The 19,124-nt window shown below is 54.9% G+C and overlaps 2 protein-coding genes across 2 annotated transcripts; one reads left to right on the top strand and one right to left on the bottom strand.

The window, feature by feature from the left end:
- Positions 1-446: 446 nt before the first annotated feature.
- LOC143154915 (uncharacterized) lies at positions 447-6,325 on the bottom strand. The gene is made up of 6 exons (XM_076326991.1): positions 6,229-6,325; positions 5,792-6,170; positions 5,467-5,681; positions 1,537-1,799; positions 1,323-1,453; positions 447-1,256 (listed from the first exon to the last, which is right to left on the bottom strand). Exons 1-6 carry the CDS (start codon positions 6,323-6,325, stop codon positions 1,139-1,141), a joined length of 1,203 nt encoding a protein of 400 aa, XP_076183106.1. The 3' UTR covers positions 447-1,138.
- A 300-nt stretch (positions 6,326-6,625) lies between these two features.
- On the top strand, positions 6,626-18,755 carry Cdk5alpha (Cdk5 activator-like protein). The gene is made up of 8 exons (XM_076326990.1): positions 6,626-7,087; positions 7,521-7,763; positions 8,637-8,897; positions 10,341-10,570; positions 11,284-11,779; positions 12,435-12,731; positions 12,786-12,802; positions 12,852-18,755. Exons 1-8 carry the CDS (start codon positions 6,626-6,628, stop codon positions 15,526-15,528), a joined length of 4,683 nt encoding a protein of 1,560 aa, XP_076183105.1. The 3' UTR covers positions 15,529-18,755.
- The last annotated feature ends 369 nt before the right edge of the window (positions 18,756-19,124 follow it).

The following is a 19,124-nucleotide window of genomic DNA, read 5'->3' as shown; positions in this document are numbered from 1 at the left end:
AGGTATTCTAAAGGTATTCTAAAGGTATTCTAAACGTACGATTTACGGTTTATCCGCGCGTGAACACCGAAATGTCCGATTCTCTGTCGTAAAAATTCGACAAAGGGAAAAAGGTTTTTAACGGGCCGTTTTTAACGAGCGATGGGTCGCTGAAACGGTGCCGGGCATACGGTGTCGAACGCGAACACGGATCTCCGAGACGACGTCCGGTCCAGCTTGCGAGCGCGTCTCGCGAAACATTCTTTTCTCTTGCGTTTCTTCTCTCTTAAGCCTGGACTATTTCCAACGAGCGATCTCACGTCTATTTAAGCATAAGTTTATCGAGTTTAGCGTGGTATTGCTGTATAGCGGCGAGTGAACGCGAAGAATTTATAAATATGTAATGCCTTAATGTTATATCGATAATAATATGGATAGCGTTACTGTATAATTAGTTGCGACGGGAGGACGACGAGGGTCGAAAAGATATAAACGAAGGAGGAAGGTAATTCACGATGGTGGCGAATACAAACGAACGAAAACCCGACGACCGAATAGAAGAAAAAACAAAACGATACAAACGTAACGGACAAAGTAAAGAAAAGGGAGTGCAGTACGCGCGGCCGTTTGTCTCCATTCTGTTCGTGATTTGATATTTTCTTATAATTCCGACGACGAGAGAGAACGATTGGAGGAAAAGAGAGTGTAAATGGAGCGTGTATAGAGCGGACTGCTATCTAAAATAGTTCAGGCTAGATGTCGATGTTTGTAGCGGATAAAGAACAAACGAACAAAAAAAAGAAAAAGGAAAAAAAAACACACACACACACACACACACACAGCGTATTGTAATTAAAATTAAAAGTCATTAATATCGCCCGCATTTTTATTCGTCCAGCGCTCCAAGTTACCGTTTCCCGAACCCCACCGATTTCTCGAACCGAAGATCGGGTGAAAAGATGTTTGGGATGTTTGGAGCGGCCACGATCAAGATCACGATCAAGATCACGGTCACGGTCAGGGTCAGTTTTTAGGATTCGACGTAAGTCTTTCACGCTGTCGGAGAGCAAATATATTTTATTTCCATCACCGTTTTCCTCTATTCCAAGTTTTAGTCGATCGTTGCCCGCATCCTGCTACGATCCTTCGAAGCCGCCGATTACTCGCAGTCTCTGTAAAGCAGGTCGCAATCCTCGTCGCGAATCCCGGCCTCGGCCGCGTCCTCCACCAGACGATCCCAGCCGAAACTCGTACGCAGAGATCTCCCGACGGTACGTCTGCAACGATTTCGATTCACCGCGAGAAACGAAGAACGGGGCAATGGCTGTAAAGACGAAACTCACGTCAAGAAGTTGGCCACCGTCCTGCCAGCGGGGCCGAACGTTTTCGAGAGCTTGCGACTTTCCAAGCAGATCGTTCTCTGAATGCACCGTACTCTGGCATCGGCGATGAGAACGTCTCTCTGTTCCGAGCTCTGAAAACGATCGAGAAAAAGGTAGAGCGAACTTTGCCGGATCGGGCCTCCGTAAAGTTACCGGACCGAACGGCGCGTCTCACAACGGAATCGAAGTCGTAGGCGGCGTACGCGTTCCTCTTCTCTCTGGGCAACGCGTCGTCTCTCCGGTTCGCAGCCGCGATCGTGTTCTGTATTATCGCGAACAGCAAAATCAAACCGACGAAACTGACGATCGCGAGCTGCTTCGACGACGATCCTACCGAGTGGTCGATGGAATGCGCCACCGGATATCCAAAGTACGCCGGATGATCGTAGACGTAGGGAAGAAGCTCGCTTCCGCGATCGACGAAAGTCCTCCTGAACGCTAAAATCCCGTAGCCGTGTTAGATACGTTGGGATACTTGTCGCGCGGTACCCTCGTTCGGTAACCGATAGCACCGATAGAACCGATAGAACCGATAGAACGAAAAGCGTAACTTTACCGGGAAGAAGGGGTCGTGGACGCGTGGTCATCTCCGAGCCGATCGAGCCGATCGAGCCGACCGAGTCGTTACGGACGGACGGGAATGGCGTCGATTTCGCGTAACGAACGCCGATCAAAGCCGCGAACGTGCTCACGATCGGTAGAATTCTCGGCTTCGTAGGACGGATCATTTTCGAGCGAGAGGCCTCGAATCGCGACTCGCGACTGACGGACCGGCGAGGACGCGCGGTGAATTTCAAGATCGAGGCTTCGTGACGCGACTCGATTCGATTCGGACGAGCCGAGGGAAAAAGTGGCGGCAATTTTGGAAATTGGCTGGCCGTTCGTATCTCGCGGTGCGATTACGTTCAGCGGGCTACCGTGAATAATCGACGCAAACGCGTGTTTCCCGCGTCATCCGGGCTGCCAACAAGGGGCTGCCCGATTTCGAACGTTGCTGCGAAACGGCAAGGGAGAAGCGCCGCGTTCGATGGAAATGCTCGAGGAACGGGAGCGGGCAAATCGCCCGGTTCGGTTGAACCGAGCGCTGAATAGAAGGGGTTGCTATGGCGATGGGACGTTGGTCGTCGAGGGTGGTAACGAGGAGGAGGCAGAGGACCGTGGCCGGAGGGTTCGTCCGTCTGGAGCCCTTCGAAGGGGGACGATCGTCGCGTTCTTCGCTCCGTCTGGCCGGCCAGCCGCTCGTTTTACCGAACCGTCGGTCCCCGTTCGAGCGGGAGCTCGCGCTCGAGAAGCGAATCTACCGTTGCCTCGTGATCGATAACGAGCGCTCTCGAGACCGGCGACGACGATCTTTCTAGCTTTTCCGTACGGCGAGCAAATTTCCACCCTGCGGTTCTTTCGAACCGAGCCACGCTCGGCCCACGTCCGCGTACCTTCTACGTGCTTCCTACCTACTATATAAATAACCGATCCGCGCAACATTTACCTTTTACGCGCCGAGCGAAAGAACGCGACTTTGGATCGACGTTATCGTGGCAATTGCGCCCGTACCTTCGAAAAGAAAAGGAGAAGGAAAGACGTTCTCCTTCTCCCGTATCTCGAATCGTCGAAGAAATTGCGGCCCGCGAACCGCCCGTTCTTCTCGTCCGATAAAATCCGAGCTTGTTTTTATTTATTTATTTTTTCCTCTCACAGAGCCGACCGCGCATCGGGGTCACATCGATGAACACGGTGCGCGGTTTCGCTCGAACGCGACGCGGGCAAAGATTATATTTTTAGCCAGGTTTTGCAGCGGCGGCGGGCGAACACCTTGCTCGGATTCTTTTTTTATCGCGTTCCGATCGAAACGACACGGACCGCGATCGCGGCTTCGTTGGAAGCCTTTTATCGGGAGGAAGAACGTCGACGCGTAATGTAAAATTCTCGTGCGCGAAAAACGCGGGATCGTTTCGATCGTTGACACTCCGTAGCCGAGAGGCGGGCGTTTTCGTTCGCTGGACTCGGGTCGATGTGCACGCCGCTTAATTAATTGGAGGGTTCTTCGCGGCGCGTCCGACCCGCGGCAGGCTCTACTACTCGCTGGCACGCTACCAGCTCGCGTTCTCCTCTCGTCGAGCGGACGCCGTCGAACCTTTCGTCGACCGATCGAAAGAACGGTTCTGCTCGATCGCGAGGACCTTTCGAAATGTACGGGGGCGTGTCGAACTCGCTTCGAAAGCCGCTGCTCGATCCGTTCGTTTCGGTTCCCGGTACGGGTGCAACGGGGCACCGAGAGTCAGCCTGGAACGCGTTTAATACGCGGAACGGCGATTTAACGGGACGGTCGCGATCGTTCCCGATGCGTCCTCGGCCGAGGATCTTTCCAGAGAAACCGAGATAACTCGTCCGCGCTGGAGAAACTCTCGAGCGCGAGAAGGAATCGATACGCGCGCGCGGACCAACGATTCGTCTTTCGATAAGCGCGTTTCCTCCCCCGCTCTGTCGTTTTTGTTCGAAAGCGAATCCGTAGGAACGTTTCTCGTTCGAATTCGCGGGAGAGGAAAGGGCGCCGGCGCCGGCGCCGCCACCGCCACCGCTTCGACTACTCGGCCCGCTGATCGAAAGAATCGTCGAGAGACACCGGCGAGTTACTCGTTTGTTTTTCCGTGGTTGTTCGGTGGACTCGATCGGCGAGACCGGTGTTTTCGACTTTGTCGTTCGGTCGAACCTTTCGAAAGAGGGTAAGGATAGATCGCGAGGCGCGTTTCGATTCCGCGTAATCGCGTTTATTCCAGCAGCGAGGATGTCGCGACGCGACGCGACGTTCGCGCAAGGAGAGTACCGCGACACCGGTGATCTTCGATCCGAGCCGACCTGGCCCGACCCGAGCCGACCCGATCCACTCTCGAGACACCGAGCGTAAACAAATATCGCGAAGAATCGCGGTTGCTCGTTCTCGTCGGGTATTCGGTCGCGAATTCGGTCGCGCACGCCCGAAACGGAAAACGGAGCCCGCGAGATCTAGCTCTCGACTCGTAAAATCCTCGTCCGATCTTCGGGGGAAGCGATACGCGGGACGAGGAGGTGGGGTGGGGTGGGGTGGGGTAGGAGGTTCTCGAGCTAGGTTCGCAAGTCGCGGCCGCTTCCGCGTTTCGAAGGAGCGTATCGGAGGAGGCGAGCGAGGACCGAGCGTCGCGACAAGAACGAAGGAAAGTTTGGGCGTATGCGGCGCGACTACCCCTCTCTCCGTTTCACCTTCGTTTCACCCTTCTTCGGGCTTCTCCTTCTCTCTTTTTCCACCCCCGTGGAATCGATGTTACGCGTTTATCGAACGACTGCGCGCGCACCGATAACAGGGATGGGGCTTGCGAAACGTTGGTTGGTCGCGAAGAAAGCGGCGGTGGACGAACGCCGTACGTAGGTATCGAAACGAGGGACGACGAGAACGACGGCGGCGACGACGACGAGGACGTAAACGAGAGCACCAGAGCCGAACCGAAACTCGCCGCGCGAGTCGCATTTTCTACGGCGAACGCGAACCCCTTGCTCGTTGTCAACAACCCGTGAGACCGTGCGCGTGTGCCTCCGCTTCTGGCTGTGCGTTTCCGTTTCCCTGTGCGTGCGCCTCTACGTGTGCCTCTACGTGTGCCTCTACGTGTGCAAGCGCGCGCGATCCTGCGCGATCGTGCGCGATCGTGTGCGACCGTGTGGGACCGTCTGCGACCGTCTGCGACCGTGTGCGACCGTGTGCACCCGTGCACTCGCGTCCACGAGTCCGCGAACGGTGCACCGTGTCGAGTACTCGAGACTACTTTCGAACAAACAGAGCCGAATTTTCGAGCCGCCGCGAGTGACGACGAAAGATCGACAAACTTCGCGGTTTGTTTTTGTTCATCGATCGCATCCGGCAACGTAGTTTCGTCCCTGACCGAGTCGAGTCCACGACCCTCGCGGGACGAAAGATCGACCGAGCGATCGGATCCTCGGTGTGCCGCGAGAGTGCCCGCGAGACACGGACAGCCGGAGAGAACCTCGACCTCCCGCAGAGTTCGAAACGGTGACGAATCACCTCTGGAGACAACCGACAGATTCGATCACCGTATCTCGCCTCCGTATTTTCGCTCACCTGGTTCGTTCTCCCTCCGAGAGGCGGAGGGCGGTGAAACATCGATCGTTCGCCATTTTGCACGATGACCGACATCTTTTCCACGCATCGACGACATTTTCCCTCGTGACTGCCACCTCGCGAAAGAGAAACTTCTCGCCTGACTCGACGTACGAGCGTTAGTGTGCGTGCACATCGGTGAAGTTGTTTGTTCGTCGATCGCGAGCCACCGGCGCCTATTACGCGCGAGGCTCTCGCGAGCTTCTCGCCAACTTCTCGCGGGGTTCTCTCTCTCTCTCTCTCTCTCTCTCTCTCTCTTTCTCTCTTTTTTTTTCTCTCCCTCTGCCTCCCCCGTCCCTCCTCTCTGTCTTCGTTCGTCGTCTGGCCGAGGAAAGAGTGCTCGGTCGCGTTCAACGTCGTCGCGAACGAAGAAAGAGAAACGAAAGAGAGGTTGTAAGCTTCGAAGAAACGAGTCGAGGAGGAGTCGGAGGCGGCGGCGGCGGCGGCGGCGGAGGCGGCAGCGGCAGGATCGTTTAGGTCGAAGGTAGAAGCCAGCAGGCTGGGAGGTCGGCTGAGCGAGGTGGTGGGTCCCGTCGTGGAGGAGGCCATCGAGCCAGGGGATGAGACCCCGCTGACGGGACCCCCGAGGGAGTCCTCGGTTCCTCGAGAACCCCCGCTGCCCCCGCAGCGCGTAACCAGCCCCGATCCACCGAGACCTCCGCCCACTACGTCTCAGCAAACACAGAATCCGGGTCGGCGGACCCACGAACCAAACTCGGACACCGTGAATCCGGGTCAGCGGGCCCCGAATCCCGGCAACCAGCCGCAGAACCCGGTTCGTCGTCAAAATACCGGCCAACAAGCCCAAAATACCGGACATCGGACTCAGAACTCGACACCGCGGACTCAGAATCCCGGCCATCGAGCTCGAAACTCGTCCGATCGGTCGGTGAATCCGACTCACCGGGCCCAAAGCCTCTCCGAGCCCCCGGCTCAGCACCCGAGTCGTCAGGCCCAGAATCCCGCGCACCAAGGGACCCAAACGCAGCAGCAACCGTCGTTGCAACAACAACAGTCACTGCCGGCGCAGCCCCACCAGCAACAGCAGCAGCAGCAGCAGCAGCAGCAGCAACAACAACAACAACAACAACAACAACAACAAGATCATCGATCCAGCAGCATGGGTACGGTGCTCTCGTTTAGCCCGCGCGACAGACGGGGTTCCGCGTATCCGCCAGCGGGACATCAACATCCCGCCGATTTTACGCTCAACAATTTCAATTACGAGCAACTGAACAACGCGAAGAATCGCGAGAACAATAGCGGAGTCGCTACGGTGGCGCCGGCGCCGGCGCCGGCGCCGCCCACGAGTCATCATCCGCCCACGAACAATAACTCGTTAGAGAACAATAACATCAATCTGAACAACAACGACAATGCCAGGATCATCTCGGAAAAGAACGCGCTCGAGAAGAATCTGAAGAAGCACTCGCTGTTTATAAACACTTTCTCCTGGAAACGGTTCAGCACCACGAACAACAACAAGAAAAAGTTCGACAACAAGAACAAAAACATCGCGTCCAGGCAACCGCTCGATAACATACCGATCGTCGACAAGAACAAAAACATACAAACACCGCAGGTGAGTTCGGTCGTTTTCCGGTGAAGCGATGTCGGGGTCCGTTCGTACGCGCGTTATCCTCCCCAAATATCGAGTATATCTCTTTTCGAGACGCACCGATCCGATATTCGATCGTTCGAAAAAAAGGGCCGAGCGACGAATGTTCCGCGAGTAGCCTCGGACGTCTCGCGCGAGAAACGTCGAAGGTGCTTTGAACCCGGACGCGATCGAAAGCGTATCTATCGATCGCCGCCGCCACCGCCGCCGCCGTCGCCGCCGCCGTCGCCGTCGCCGTCGCCGTCGCCGTCGCCGTCGCCGTCGCCGTCGCGATGTTTCCCTTTGCGTTTTTACCGAGTTTCGTCCACCTGTCTAGCTCGCGAACGCTTCTCCGCGCGTAAGCGTGGCTCTCGATCGAAGCGAAACGCTCGATTAATTCAAAGTATCGTTGTCGCAGACAAAACCACCGGCGTCGAACAACAATCACACCACACACAATCCGACGTGCGAGAAACTAGTTCAGAAGCCCGTACTTCCCGGGCTGAGGAAAACCGTGGTCCAAGCCTCGACCTCGGAATTGCTCAAGTGCCTCGGCGAATTCCTCCACAGGAAATGCACCCGTTTAAGAGACTTTCAAGCCGGCGATGTCTACATGTGGGTGAAGACCATAGACAGGACCCTGCTGATCCAGGGCTGGGAGGTGAGTCTTTGGTTTCGTCCTCGTTTTAAAGGGATTTTCAATTCGAACGGTCTTTCGACACCGAACGAAGGAACGAACGAACGGTTTCGTAATTCGGAGAGTAGACGGAGGGAACCACCTAAAGTAGGAGAAGACGCGAAACTCTCGATACGTTTTCGCGAGGTTCCTTCCGCGGAGCGTTGCGACGATCGACCTTTCTCGAAACTCTAACCCCGAGCTTGTCTTCCAAGCACCGAGATCACGACCGCGATACGAGATGGCTCCGCGGTACGGAAAAGTTTGCCGGACGGTCCGAGTTCTCCGTTGGCCCGAAAGAAATTTGCGCCGGCGTTCGTTATCCGAAGCGATGCTCGTCGCGTTCGAAGTAACGCTCGAGGGCGGGCCACTCGGTCGAAACGAGATCCCGCGGGTATCGGGTCCCGAGAACCGAGAGCACCCTCGACGCTCTCCCTCTCTCCCTCTCTCCCTCTCTCCCTCTCTCCCTCTCTCCGTCCTCGTTCGTCGAGGGTGCGTGTATGCAGACGCGCTCGCCCACGGGAATACGTCGCGCGTAACGAGACCCACCGAGGACCCGTTACTCGCGATACGTCGCGTAGGGAATCAACCGCGCGACTATTTTCCGCGAAACGGGAAAGGTTCGTTCGTAACGGCGCTCGTCCGAACGACGGACCGTTTCGATTTCGCGTTTACGGTAATACTTGTTTTCGTTTGCCGCGCTCGAGCGATGCTCTCTCGTTCGCGATCGCGAAGCTCGTTGGACCGGCTGTTCGCGAAATACGATATTCGTACTTGCCGAGAAACGAGCCATTCTCGGCAATCGGTTCGTCGACCATCGTACGAATCGACGGGCCGATTTTGAACGATCGAGAACAGAAATATTCGGTAGAAGAACGACGTACGTGCATACCGACGGCCCGTGCCACCACGGATACGAGCGTTGATTCGCTTTCGAGGCTTCGATCGAAATGCGACATTTCTATTTACGCGGCAACGCGTTTACCGTCGAAACGTCGACATCGATCTTTCCGCTCATCCTCGAGAACACCGACGAACGTTGACCGTTTCCTTTCTTTACGGAGCGTCGGGAAGACAATCGATCGCAAAGTCCGTCGTCGACGATCGAGAGAATCCCGCGTATCCGAGTACCGTTCGCGCGTAGAGTCGGATCGTAAGGGACTCGTCCCGACTCGTGCACGGTACGGGTGATATTTTTCGAAACTCGAAGAGCAACTTCTCGTCGTACGATTTCGCTCGTTTTCGGTTCGAACGGATTTCGTCGAAGCAACGCCGAGGGTCGTCGAGCTCGCTCGACGTCACCTCCTCCTCGGACGGCCCGATGCGGCGCTCCGCGGGATTCCTTTGTACGGAGAATTTTTTTTTCCTTCTCGGAAATTGGAACGCGCCGTTAATTATAAACAACGATAAAAATCGATAGGGGCTATCGCGCGACGAGGAGATGCCGCGGAAAATACACGCGCAGGAATGCTCGATACGGGGATGAGGTGAAGGGGTGTGTGCACCGGCGCGCGCGTGCGTGCTCGTGTGCGTGTGCGTGTGCGTGTGCGTGTGCGTGCGTCGAGTACGGGGTCACGTGCGTTGGCGGCAACGTCGCAAAGAGCTCTCTCCGAGAGAGAAAGAGAGCGTAGAAATATGCGGGAGCCTCGTTCGTTCACCCTTCGAGTTTAATCGCGAAGGGGAAACGACCCGTTCCCGAATCCCCGAGCTTCTTCCGTTCGAAAGACGTTTCGCTGGACGAAAAATACGATCGTCGAATCGGTGAAAAAATAATATTTCCGATTCGAAGCCGCACCGTTCCTCGTAGTCGGTTCGTCCGAGTAAAATCGGGGCGGCCGGTGCTTCGGACCGTCCCGGAGAAATAATTTTGAAACGGTCGCGTAAATTTTTTCGAACCGAGCCCCGTCTACGAATCTAGAGTTTCGGGAAAGAAACGGGACGGTATTTTCGTGTTTTCGTAGCTCTCGACGCGCAACGTCTTTTTCGATCCGTAAACAAGATACGAATTCGCGTAAGCAAAATCGCGATTACGTCGAATTATCGAAAGCCTCGTTGACGTTACGTAAAACTCGGTTTCATCGATTTCTCGGCGTCCGGCGTCCGACCGAATCGCCGCGTTTCCGAGTTTGGAAAGTTCCGCGCGAAAGACAACCACGGATACCGAACCGTCGATCGTAACGACGAAACGGTTTGATAAAAACTACTCCGTAGGAGCGATTCCGCGCCCTTTCGCGAAACTTCCGTCCAAGGTTGCGCGTAAAACGAGCGAGCGAAAATCACGCGAATCGATCGCCCACGTGCTCGAATCTAATCGGTCAAGGGTGACACGCGACGCGTCCAAGAAACGCGCTCTCGATTCCTTCGTTTTCTTTTTCTACGAATACACGAACGGATGGACGGACGGACGGACGGACGGACGGACGTGAACCAAGAGCAACGCGTAGCGAGCGTTTAATCGGAAACGTTGATCCACTTGTAGGCTAGAGGGTAAAACGTGGCGCGTCGCTGGAACGTCGTTGCCGCGAATACCGATAACGGGAAACCGTACCTCGGGTGGGATAGGTTTCCGCGTGCGAGCGGACCGAAGGAGAACACGTGTACGATACGTTCGACTCGATAACGAAGCCGGATAACGCGATTCCAAATTCCGTGGACTCGCGCAACGTCCTCGGATTATCTCGCGCGAACGATCGATCGTTTTGCGCGGAAATTCGATTCGCTGGGAAAACGTTCCTCGACGTCGATTCGAGAACGCGCTCGGACGTCGAAGAGACACTTTCGTACGAACAAACGTGAACCGGATTCGATCGTAATCGAGAGCGTTTACTCCCGCGCTCCTGGGAAAATCGGTTCGTCGATTGCGCTCGAACCGAGTCTCGAGAATTTAATCGGAAACTCTGAATGTACGATAAGCCGCGTAAAAACGCGACTGCGAAGCTCCGTTGGGGTGCAGGCCGCTTACCCCGGGCAAATATCGACCGGGACGAATATACACGGCTCGATGTGGTATCGGGTGGCTCTCTGTCGCTCGTTTCTCAACCCTCGAAGGCCTTACGAGCCCCGAAGCGTCTCTGCGAGCGCAGCCGAGACACGTGAAACGGAGAACGGCCGCGCGTATCCAGCGGCACACGCCTCGACGAGAACTTTATTTTATAAATAAACGCTCCTCCTTTGCGCCCGTTTACCCTGTTGCGCGACGATAAAGCGCGCGGCCGCGCAATTAATATCGAGAGCTATTTATCCGTCCTGAAAAATAGAAATAGACGGGTTAATGATACGAGGGATTTCTTCCCTTTTCGAGGTTGTTCGCTACCGGAACTCGTCCCCCTCCCTTTCGAGATATTCTTTCCTCGAAAGTTCTTCTCCTCTCGTCTCTTCGCCCCGGAAAATAATAAGGAGAGCAAAATCGTACGTTAACCCGATTACGAAACGTTTCGTAAATACCGTACCGAGTCGAGACGTTTCCACGAAACTCGTTCGATGCGTTCCACGGTACGGATCAAAGTTTCGCGACCACGCGATGCAAAGGAAAAAGAAGGAAAACGACGAAACATCCGCTCCGTCGCGGATCCGAAAGAGCGCACTTTTATCGCGGTCCATTATCCAACGTCGGTGGCTCCGAGTGTCGACGTCCCGAGATATTCCTGGACGCTCGTTCCTCGCCGCAACGGAACGCGTCCAGCCGTGAGAACACTTTGCGCGGCGTAATGTGCGTTAAAAAGCTGGTTAACGAGGGAGGACGTTCCACGACGGTGGAACGACCCGCAACGCGGCTAGTAAAATTCCCACCGGCCGAGAAAAACTATCCGGAGCATCGATCCTTCCCGGGTCACCGCGGGGTAGTTTCGCCTTTCGTTAATGGTTCCACGTGTACGAGATACGCACGCGTCCTCCGTACGGACGAAAAGACTACCGACCGCCTTTCGATCGTCGCGTCGACCCTTGGATCGCCGATCGAGGGAACGCGTTCCAGAGCACGATACGATACGGAAGAATTTCACGTACCAGACCGAGACGCGATACTTTTCGGTAGTTTGCCGCGCTTTACCGTATCGAGAGCATCGACGGCTCTCTACCCGCGTTAAACCGGCTAAACGAGTCGCGTATCTCGCGCGTATCCGTCTCTGCTCGACGAGCCGGTGCATCTCGTGACGATCCAGGCTCTCGCGAGCCGAAGCGACCCACGTGCCGTCTCCCGATTCCCTAACCGCTCGGAGGACTCGGTTGACTCGGTTCGCCGAGCAAGGAGATCGAACGCGACCAAAACCGTCGATAAAGAACGGACGCCTCGCGAACGACGCACCGAAAACCGCACCCTGATCGCGCATTCTTCTCCCAAACTCGCTTCCGACCGAAGATGCTTCGAGATTGCGAGCGACCTCCTCCCGTGGTAAAAGACGCGGGATGCCCCAAATACGCGACGCGTCGAAGCGAAAGGACCCTGAGAACGCGCGACGATTCGAGTATCGACCGCGACAATCCCGATTACCACGTATTTCGCAAGCGTGACACGTAACGCGACACGGCGCGTGAGTCATCCTTTCGACGAGTATCGCGAACGCGCCGCTAAACGAGAAGAAACGCTTGGAAATTCGATCGGTACCGGTAAGCATCCTGAAATATCGATCGAATATTGTCGGTTCTTTTTTTTCGCAGGACTGCACGTTCGTCAATCCCGCGAACATTGTGTTCGTCTACATGCTGGTAAGAGAGCTGGTCGACGGAGACGAAACCACCGAGAGAGAACTTCAGGCAACGTTCTTGACGTGCCTGTACATGAGCTACTGTTACATGGGGAGCGAGATCAGCTATCCCATGAAACCGTTCGTCATCGAGGACAGCAGCGACAAATTCTGGGACAAGTGTCTGCTGATCGTTAATCGATTGAGCTCCGATATGCTGCGAATCAACAGCGAGCCAGGATTTTTCACGGAGATCTTCACCGACCTGAAGGTACGACCGACACCCAATTCCATCGGTATCGTTTCATCGTATACGCGTATCTAGGTTTATCCTATCGACGAGTGCGTATCGCGTGCGAGTATTATCGATAAAAATTATATCGAACGACAGGCCTGCGGAGCTGACAATCGAGGTAGTCTGCCTGGTACCGGGCTCGAACGGAGCCTCGTCGTCTCCGGAGTCACGGTACCCACCAAGGCGGCTTGACGGAGCTACACAGAGCTGCTGGTGCGCATCGCCAAGCACGGCTACGACGTCACGACACTCTGACGACGGCCGTCGCGACGACGAGGGGCTGCCCTCGCAGCTTGACCCCTCTGCATCGACCTCAACCTCGACGTTGCATCGACAGCCTCATCAGCATCAGCAACAGCAGCCGCAGCAACAGCAGCAACAGCAGCAGCAGCAGCAGCAGCAACAGCAACAGCATCACCATCATCACCATCATCGTCATAATCATTACCATCATCATCATCGTCCTCATCGTCATCATTATCGTCATCATCGATCTAGCCGCGACGATGAGGAGCCGAGCGAACGATGCCCGTCTTGCGGGCAAAAGCGTCGGGAAGAGATTTTCCTCACGATCGAAGATTTGGACGCCATCGAGCCAGCACCGCTCGAGTCGCAGAGGACGCCCACGTCCCAGAGAACGTGCAGCTGCGACACGGTCGATGCCACTGCCGTGGCCGCGGCCGCGGACAGGGAACGCGGTGATCTCCGAAAGTATCGAAGTACCGAGGCCAAATGGACCGACGGTGGTTTCTTGTCACCGGACGACGAGATATGGGATCTGAGGAGACGGACCAGCGAGGGAACCGAGTTCCGATGGGCTCTGCACGCGTCCAACACCGACCTCGATTTAGCGAAGAGGACGAAATGCAATTACCACAGTCTGACGCCGGAAGAGAAGAAATCTCACGATGTACAGCGAGGCGATCTGAGAAAACACCACAGCGCGGAGACGGACAAGTGGTCGGTGAAACCGGATTATCTTCAAACGCCGATGCACGATCTGAGAAAGCACAGCAGCGACGACACCAGGATGGCCAGAGAGGCTAGGTGGCTCCAGGTACCGGAAGTGTTACCCAACCCGAAGCCGCGATGCACTTGTCCGAAATCAAAGACCCTGCCACCGCCGTCGCCTCCGACGCCGACACCGGCATCGGCACCGACACCGCCACCGCCACCGCCACCGCCACCGACACCGCCACCGGCATCGTCACCGGCACCGCCACCGGCACCGGCACCGGCACCGGCACCGGCACCGGCACCGGCACCGCCACCTCCACCGACACCGACACCGACACCGACACCGACACCGCCAACGGTACCGTCACCCTCACCGCCTCCCCCACCGCCACCGCCACCGCCTCCGGAATTGTCGTCACCGTCACCGCCACCACCGCCACCACCGCTCGCACCGACATCGGAATCGAACGAACGAACGGAAACGGAGAGAACAATCAACGAGGAAAAGGAAAGAAAGCTCTACTACTCCGCGTCGATGACCGTCGAACCACCGGAAGAATCGGTCCTGGCCTCCGTGCCCGAGAAACCGGAACCGAAGAAGCAAGCCAGCGAGGATACCGGACTACCGAGAACCGAGAGGATCAGGGAACGACCGAAACTGGAACGATCTCGGGCGAGAGTCGACAGTCAAACGTCGAAGAAATGGGGCGCCAAGGAAAAACCGATCAGTCCGGAGGAGGGAAAGAAACCTCGGCCAAAGTGGGCGATGAAACCGCACTTCTCTCTGCCCGTGGAGGAGAAAAAATCGAGATGGAGGAGCCAGGACTCGACGGAAGGTTTCAAGAGCAAAAGCCTGAAAGAACGGCCAAAGTACAGTATTCGAAGGAGCATGTCCCCGGAACCGGACCCCCGTCAAATAACCAAGCTGGAGAACAGAATCGTTCGTCGACTGATATCCCCCGAGATCACGATCACGGACGCGAAATGGGCTCCGTACGAGGACGCTTCTCCTTTGCCGACGATAGGAGCGAAGAAACGCGAGTCGAAGCACATCAGCGAGATCAAGTGGAGTCCGTACGACGATTCGCCGACGGCCGGCGGTAGCTTCGCGGTCCAGGAACCCGACGAGTCCAAGTCTTGGTCCCCCTTCCACAACGTAACGCCCACTCATCATCCCCCTCCGGCGGCGACACCCTGCAGGAGCGACGACGAGGATTTCCGGTGGAGAATCTTGAACCAGGTGTCCGCGTTTCCGATCTACCAGGGCGGTTGGAAGGACGAATCGCCGGAGCGAACGCCGCCCAGAGTACAGTCGCCGGTCGAGCTATCCCCGCCCGTTTGGTCGCCCCTGGTCCCAGCATCGCCCGTCAAGCGGCAGAGATCCCACCACCGGTACTCGCCCCAACCACCCCCACCCCCACCACCGCCGCCCCCGGTTCAGAGGAAGAGCATCGCGAAGGTTCGCGGTTTCTCGAAGAAGAAGGCGCTCAGGGCGAGATCGGAGAGCGGTCGTCGTCCGAGCGACGACAGACTGGCACCGCCCACCGTGATCGTTCGCGCAGCGAGCGAGGAACCGAAACCCCGCCAGAGACCCCAATTGATCCGATCGAAGGCTCTCTTGGAGGTACCCGTTACGATGGGGATCGCCAAGAGGTCCTTGAGCGAGGAGGTGCCGCGACTTCGTACTCGCGAACGACCACGCGCCCCGGACAGAGCTCGAAGCGAGGAAGCACCGAAATACGAAGACCCGTGGTTCGCTAACGCGACCGTGGCGCACGAAGCAACCGAATTGCGAGAATACGTGACCACCGTTTAACCGGCTTCGAAGCTATTTTACCATCGGAACAGGGTGGGCTTCTCTTCGAGCGGCGTGGAACGCGAGAGGTGCGCGTTCGACGTATCGTCCTCTTCCTGTGCCGTGTAACGCCGAACAACTTACGAATCGCAAACAGAGAGAGAACCAAGGTGTGCCGACGACTGGACCGTGCTGCGAGTTTCCAGCGAGTACTCCGGGATCGGGACTCGGGCAGCACGTGAAACGAACAAACAACAACAACAACAACAACAACAACAACAACAACAACAACAACGACGACGACGACGCGCTTCGTTGGCCTACGATAATCGAAATTTAAACGCGCGTAAAAACGGACGTTAGATTTTCGCGCGGAGTCGACGAAGACCGAACGGCACCGAGTTCGCGTAGCGCGATACGATCGTGTTTGCGCCCGCCGACCCCGCGGTTAAACGAACTCGGGAGAGAACGGTACCCGCCGAGACCGCCCTTAGCGAGGAAAAACGATAGCTTCGACTCGACGCTGAACTTGTCCGGTGAAACCGACACCACCGAATGGTTACGGTGCGACGTTGCGTCGTCCAACCCCGCGACCACGAGGCGACGAGGCGACGAGCCGACGAGCCGACGAGCCGACGAGCCGACGAGCCGACGAGCCGACGAGCCGACGAGCCGACGAGCCGACGAATCGCGTATACGCGCTTAGTCGATAACCGATAGCCGATAACGCGCAGAAAATGTAATATTTGATTTAAAGGTACACCGATTTAACGATAACGATAATACGAGCTTAGTTCTTAAGCGTAGCTGATATTAAAACCAAAAAAAAAAAAAAAAAAAAAAAACACAAAAAACAAAAACAAAAATACCGAACAAAACGAGAGGAACCGTACAGTTTGCACATTGCTGACCAGAGAACGGGCGGATCGAACGAACGAAGACCGGAACGGGAAGGAAGGAGAAACGATCGACGCGATTCGAGTACACCGTGGAAATTCTTGGAGAATGAGTCGAGATCGTGTTCCGCTTCGGAAACGAGAAGAACCAAAGTTCGTTCGGTGAATCGTCGAGGCTCGAGGAATACACCTTTGTTACGATTCCCTTTCTGTTTCATCGGGACGGTGGTTGCGAGAACGACCCACGAAGGGCCGTTCGGTAAGTCTCGTGCATACGCATAAATTAAGTTCTTTCGCGAGTAAGGGGGCCGTTATCCGACGACTTGGATAAACGACCATTTAGCAGCCCTCGTGTGCCGGCGCGTGCAATATTAATTAAGATTACATTATAGCCGATCGAATAGCCGATTAAGGACGAGCGAGTAAGATTAAGCGAGAGCGAGCGCGAGTTACGTTTGCGTTGATCGACGGCTGCACGTACTTACCGATTAACCGGTTAGTTCCCGGTTAGAGACGCGTCAAGTTGCCAGCGCGCGATATTTCTTCGACAAGAACTCGTTGGATTTTCGAGTATCGCGCCGCATATACGTGCCCACGTACGCACGTACGCGCGTACGCGCTCCCTTCGTGCACGCGTCCCCGCCGATCTCTTGCCGGTTTCCAACCGCGACGCTCGATCGTTTTAGATTTTTGATATTATTGCCGGGAAAAATCGGGACGTTTCTCCGGGCGGAGGGTGCCTCGATCGAAAGTCTATTTTGTATTTCGATCGACCCCGATCGACCCCGATCGCGGTTCAAATCCGTGCAACACCGACTACGCGATCGATGCTTCGATCGCGCACTACACACACACACACACACACGCGCGCGCGCGCGCGCGCGCGCGGACACGGACACACACACGGACACACACACGGTACACGACACGCGCGTGCAAACACACGACAAACGTACACCGTCTTCTCCCCTGAAACGACGCGTGTAACGCGTATGTTACTTTTATTACATTTTCACGAAAAAAGAAAACAGTAAGACGCGCGAAACTGGAGAGAGAAGAAAACGACGATCGCAGCTGCATCGTTGCCGAACGCGTGTCAGCATCGCACTTTGAGCAACGTCGCCGCAGATTTTGTACATATTTTTCATATTTAACGGTACGGTAGCTGTAATTCTAAATCACGAGGCGAACATCCCGAAGCGGCAGTTTCGTGACGCGCGCGTCATCTCGTAATTCGAATTTGCCAAAAGAGAAAAAGAAGAAAAAAGAACGAGCGAACAAAGGCTGGGACGTACGATTTTTTCTCAAGACGGTAGTGTACATTTTTATAGAAGCTCGGGATTTCCTCTCGTTTACTTCCTACCCGGTTTTTCGTTCAACCGTTCGTCTTTACTCTCGCGGTTTCCTCGCTGTCGTCTCGCGTCGAGAACCCCTCGTGAACTCCCACGCCGCGATGGCGATTCGACGTCGCAGTTATTTCGAACGAAAGAGGACGAAAGAGGACGAAAGAGGACGAAAAACGACGAAAAACGAAAGGAAAGAAGAAAGAAGGTGCACGACGTACCCTCGTCCGAATTGGTTGCGCGAATAAAAGACACCGGATACTCCGACTCGATTCTCGGCAACGTAAACGTCAACTGCCGTTCCGCGAGAAGTCGGATACCCTTTTTTATTCGTACGGCTCAAAGCTCTCGCTAACAAAGATAACAAAAAGAAACGAGAAAAATAATGACAAAAAAAAGATGTACGAAAGTGAAAACTCACAACAGATAGAAATTATTTTCTAAAAAAAAAAAACGTAAAGTAAGAGAATGTGGGAGAGAAAGGGACCGAGAGAGCGACATAGCGATAGAATTAACAAGAATAAACGACAGGGGTGAAATGTCGACGACGAGGAAAGAGCTGGAAGGAGAAAAGCTCCTGTTTTTCTCCGGCGTGTTACGCGCGACCTCGAACTCGCGAATGATTTTCTATGAAGTGCGTGTGTTTTAAAACGAAAACGGAAGCGGATGAAATATGAAAATATCTAACGTACTGCGCGCCTGATTTTACCGTTGCATAGCGTACGAGAGATTCTCGCGTATCGTTAAGGGGTGGGGGGAGGAGGAGGCAGCTTGCAGTTATTATTGCGCCATTAGTTGCATTCGGTCGACGATGTATTAAAAATTAGTTGGCGATTCGTATCTCGTGGCTAGCAATCTGTCTTTCTTTCGTTCCGGCTGCGGAGGCTGCGTTTGATCTCGAGAACGAAACGAGGCGCACGATCTTCTTCTTTTTCTTCTTCTTCTTCTTCTTCTTCTTCTTCTTCTTCTTCTTCTTCTTCTTCTTCTTCTTCTTCTTCTTCTTCTTCTTCTTCTTCTTCTTCTTCTTCTTCTTCTTCTTCTTCTTCTTCTTCTTCTTCTTCTTCTTCTTCTTCTTCTTCTTCTTCTTCTTCTTCTTCTTCTTCTTCTTCTTCTTCTTCTTCTTCTTCTTCTTCTTCTTCTTCTTCTTCTTCGTCTTCTTCTTCTTCTTCTTCTTCTTCTTCTTCTTCTTCTTCTTCTTCTTCTTCTTCTTCTTCTTCTTCTTCTACTTCTTCTTCTTCTTTGTTCAACTTTTAGGATTAGTTCTAGCGTAAATCGCTATAGCGAATAATATAGCGCTTCGAAGGTACCCAATTTACTTCCCCCCCCGAAGGCTCCAAAACTTTCGAACGACTTTACACCCTCATTTTTTATGCAAACA

This window comes from Ptiloglossa arizonensis, chromosome 2, assembly GCF_051014685.1.
Source record: "Ptiloglossa arizonensis isolate GNS036 chromosome 2, iyPtiAriz1_principal, whole genome shotgun sequence".
NCBI lineage: Eukaryota > Metazoa > Arthropoda > Insecta > Hymenoptera > Colletidae > Ptiloglossa > Ptiloglossa arizonensis.
The sequence above is the reverse complement of the archived record's forward strand: the minus strand, read 5'-3'. Positions and strand labels throughout refer to the sequence as shown.

Excerpts from the sequence above, each read along its gene's own strand:
- Cdk5alpha (XM_076326990.1), top strand. The coding sequence starts at position 6,626 with ATGGGTACGGTGCTCTCGTTTAGCCCGCGCGACAGACGGGGTTCCGCG. Across the intron at positions 8,898-10,340 it reads GACGATCGAGAGAATCCCGC|GTTTCCGCGTGCGAGCGGAC; the intron begins GTATCCGAGTAC and ends CGGGTGGGATAG. Across the intron at positions 10,571-11,283 it reads ACACTTTCGTACGAACAAAC|TTTCGCGACCACGCGATGCA; the intron begins GTGAACCGGATT and ends TACGGATCAAAG.
- LOC143154915 (XM_076326991.1), bottom strand. The coding sequence starts at position 6,325 with ATGTCCGGTATTTTGGGCTTGTTGGCCGGTATTTTGACGACGAACCGG. Across the intron at positions 1,800-5,466 it reads TCGGAGGGAGAACGAACCAG|CGTTCAGGAGGACTTTCGTC; the intron begins GTGAGCGAAAAT and ends ACGGGATTTTAG. Across the intron at positions 1,454-1,536 it reads CCTACGACTTCGATTCCGTT|AGCTCGGAACAGAGAGACGT; the intron begins GTGAGACGCGCC and ends GATCGTTTTCAG.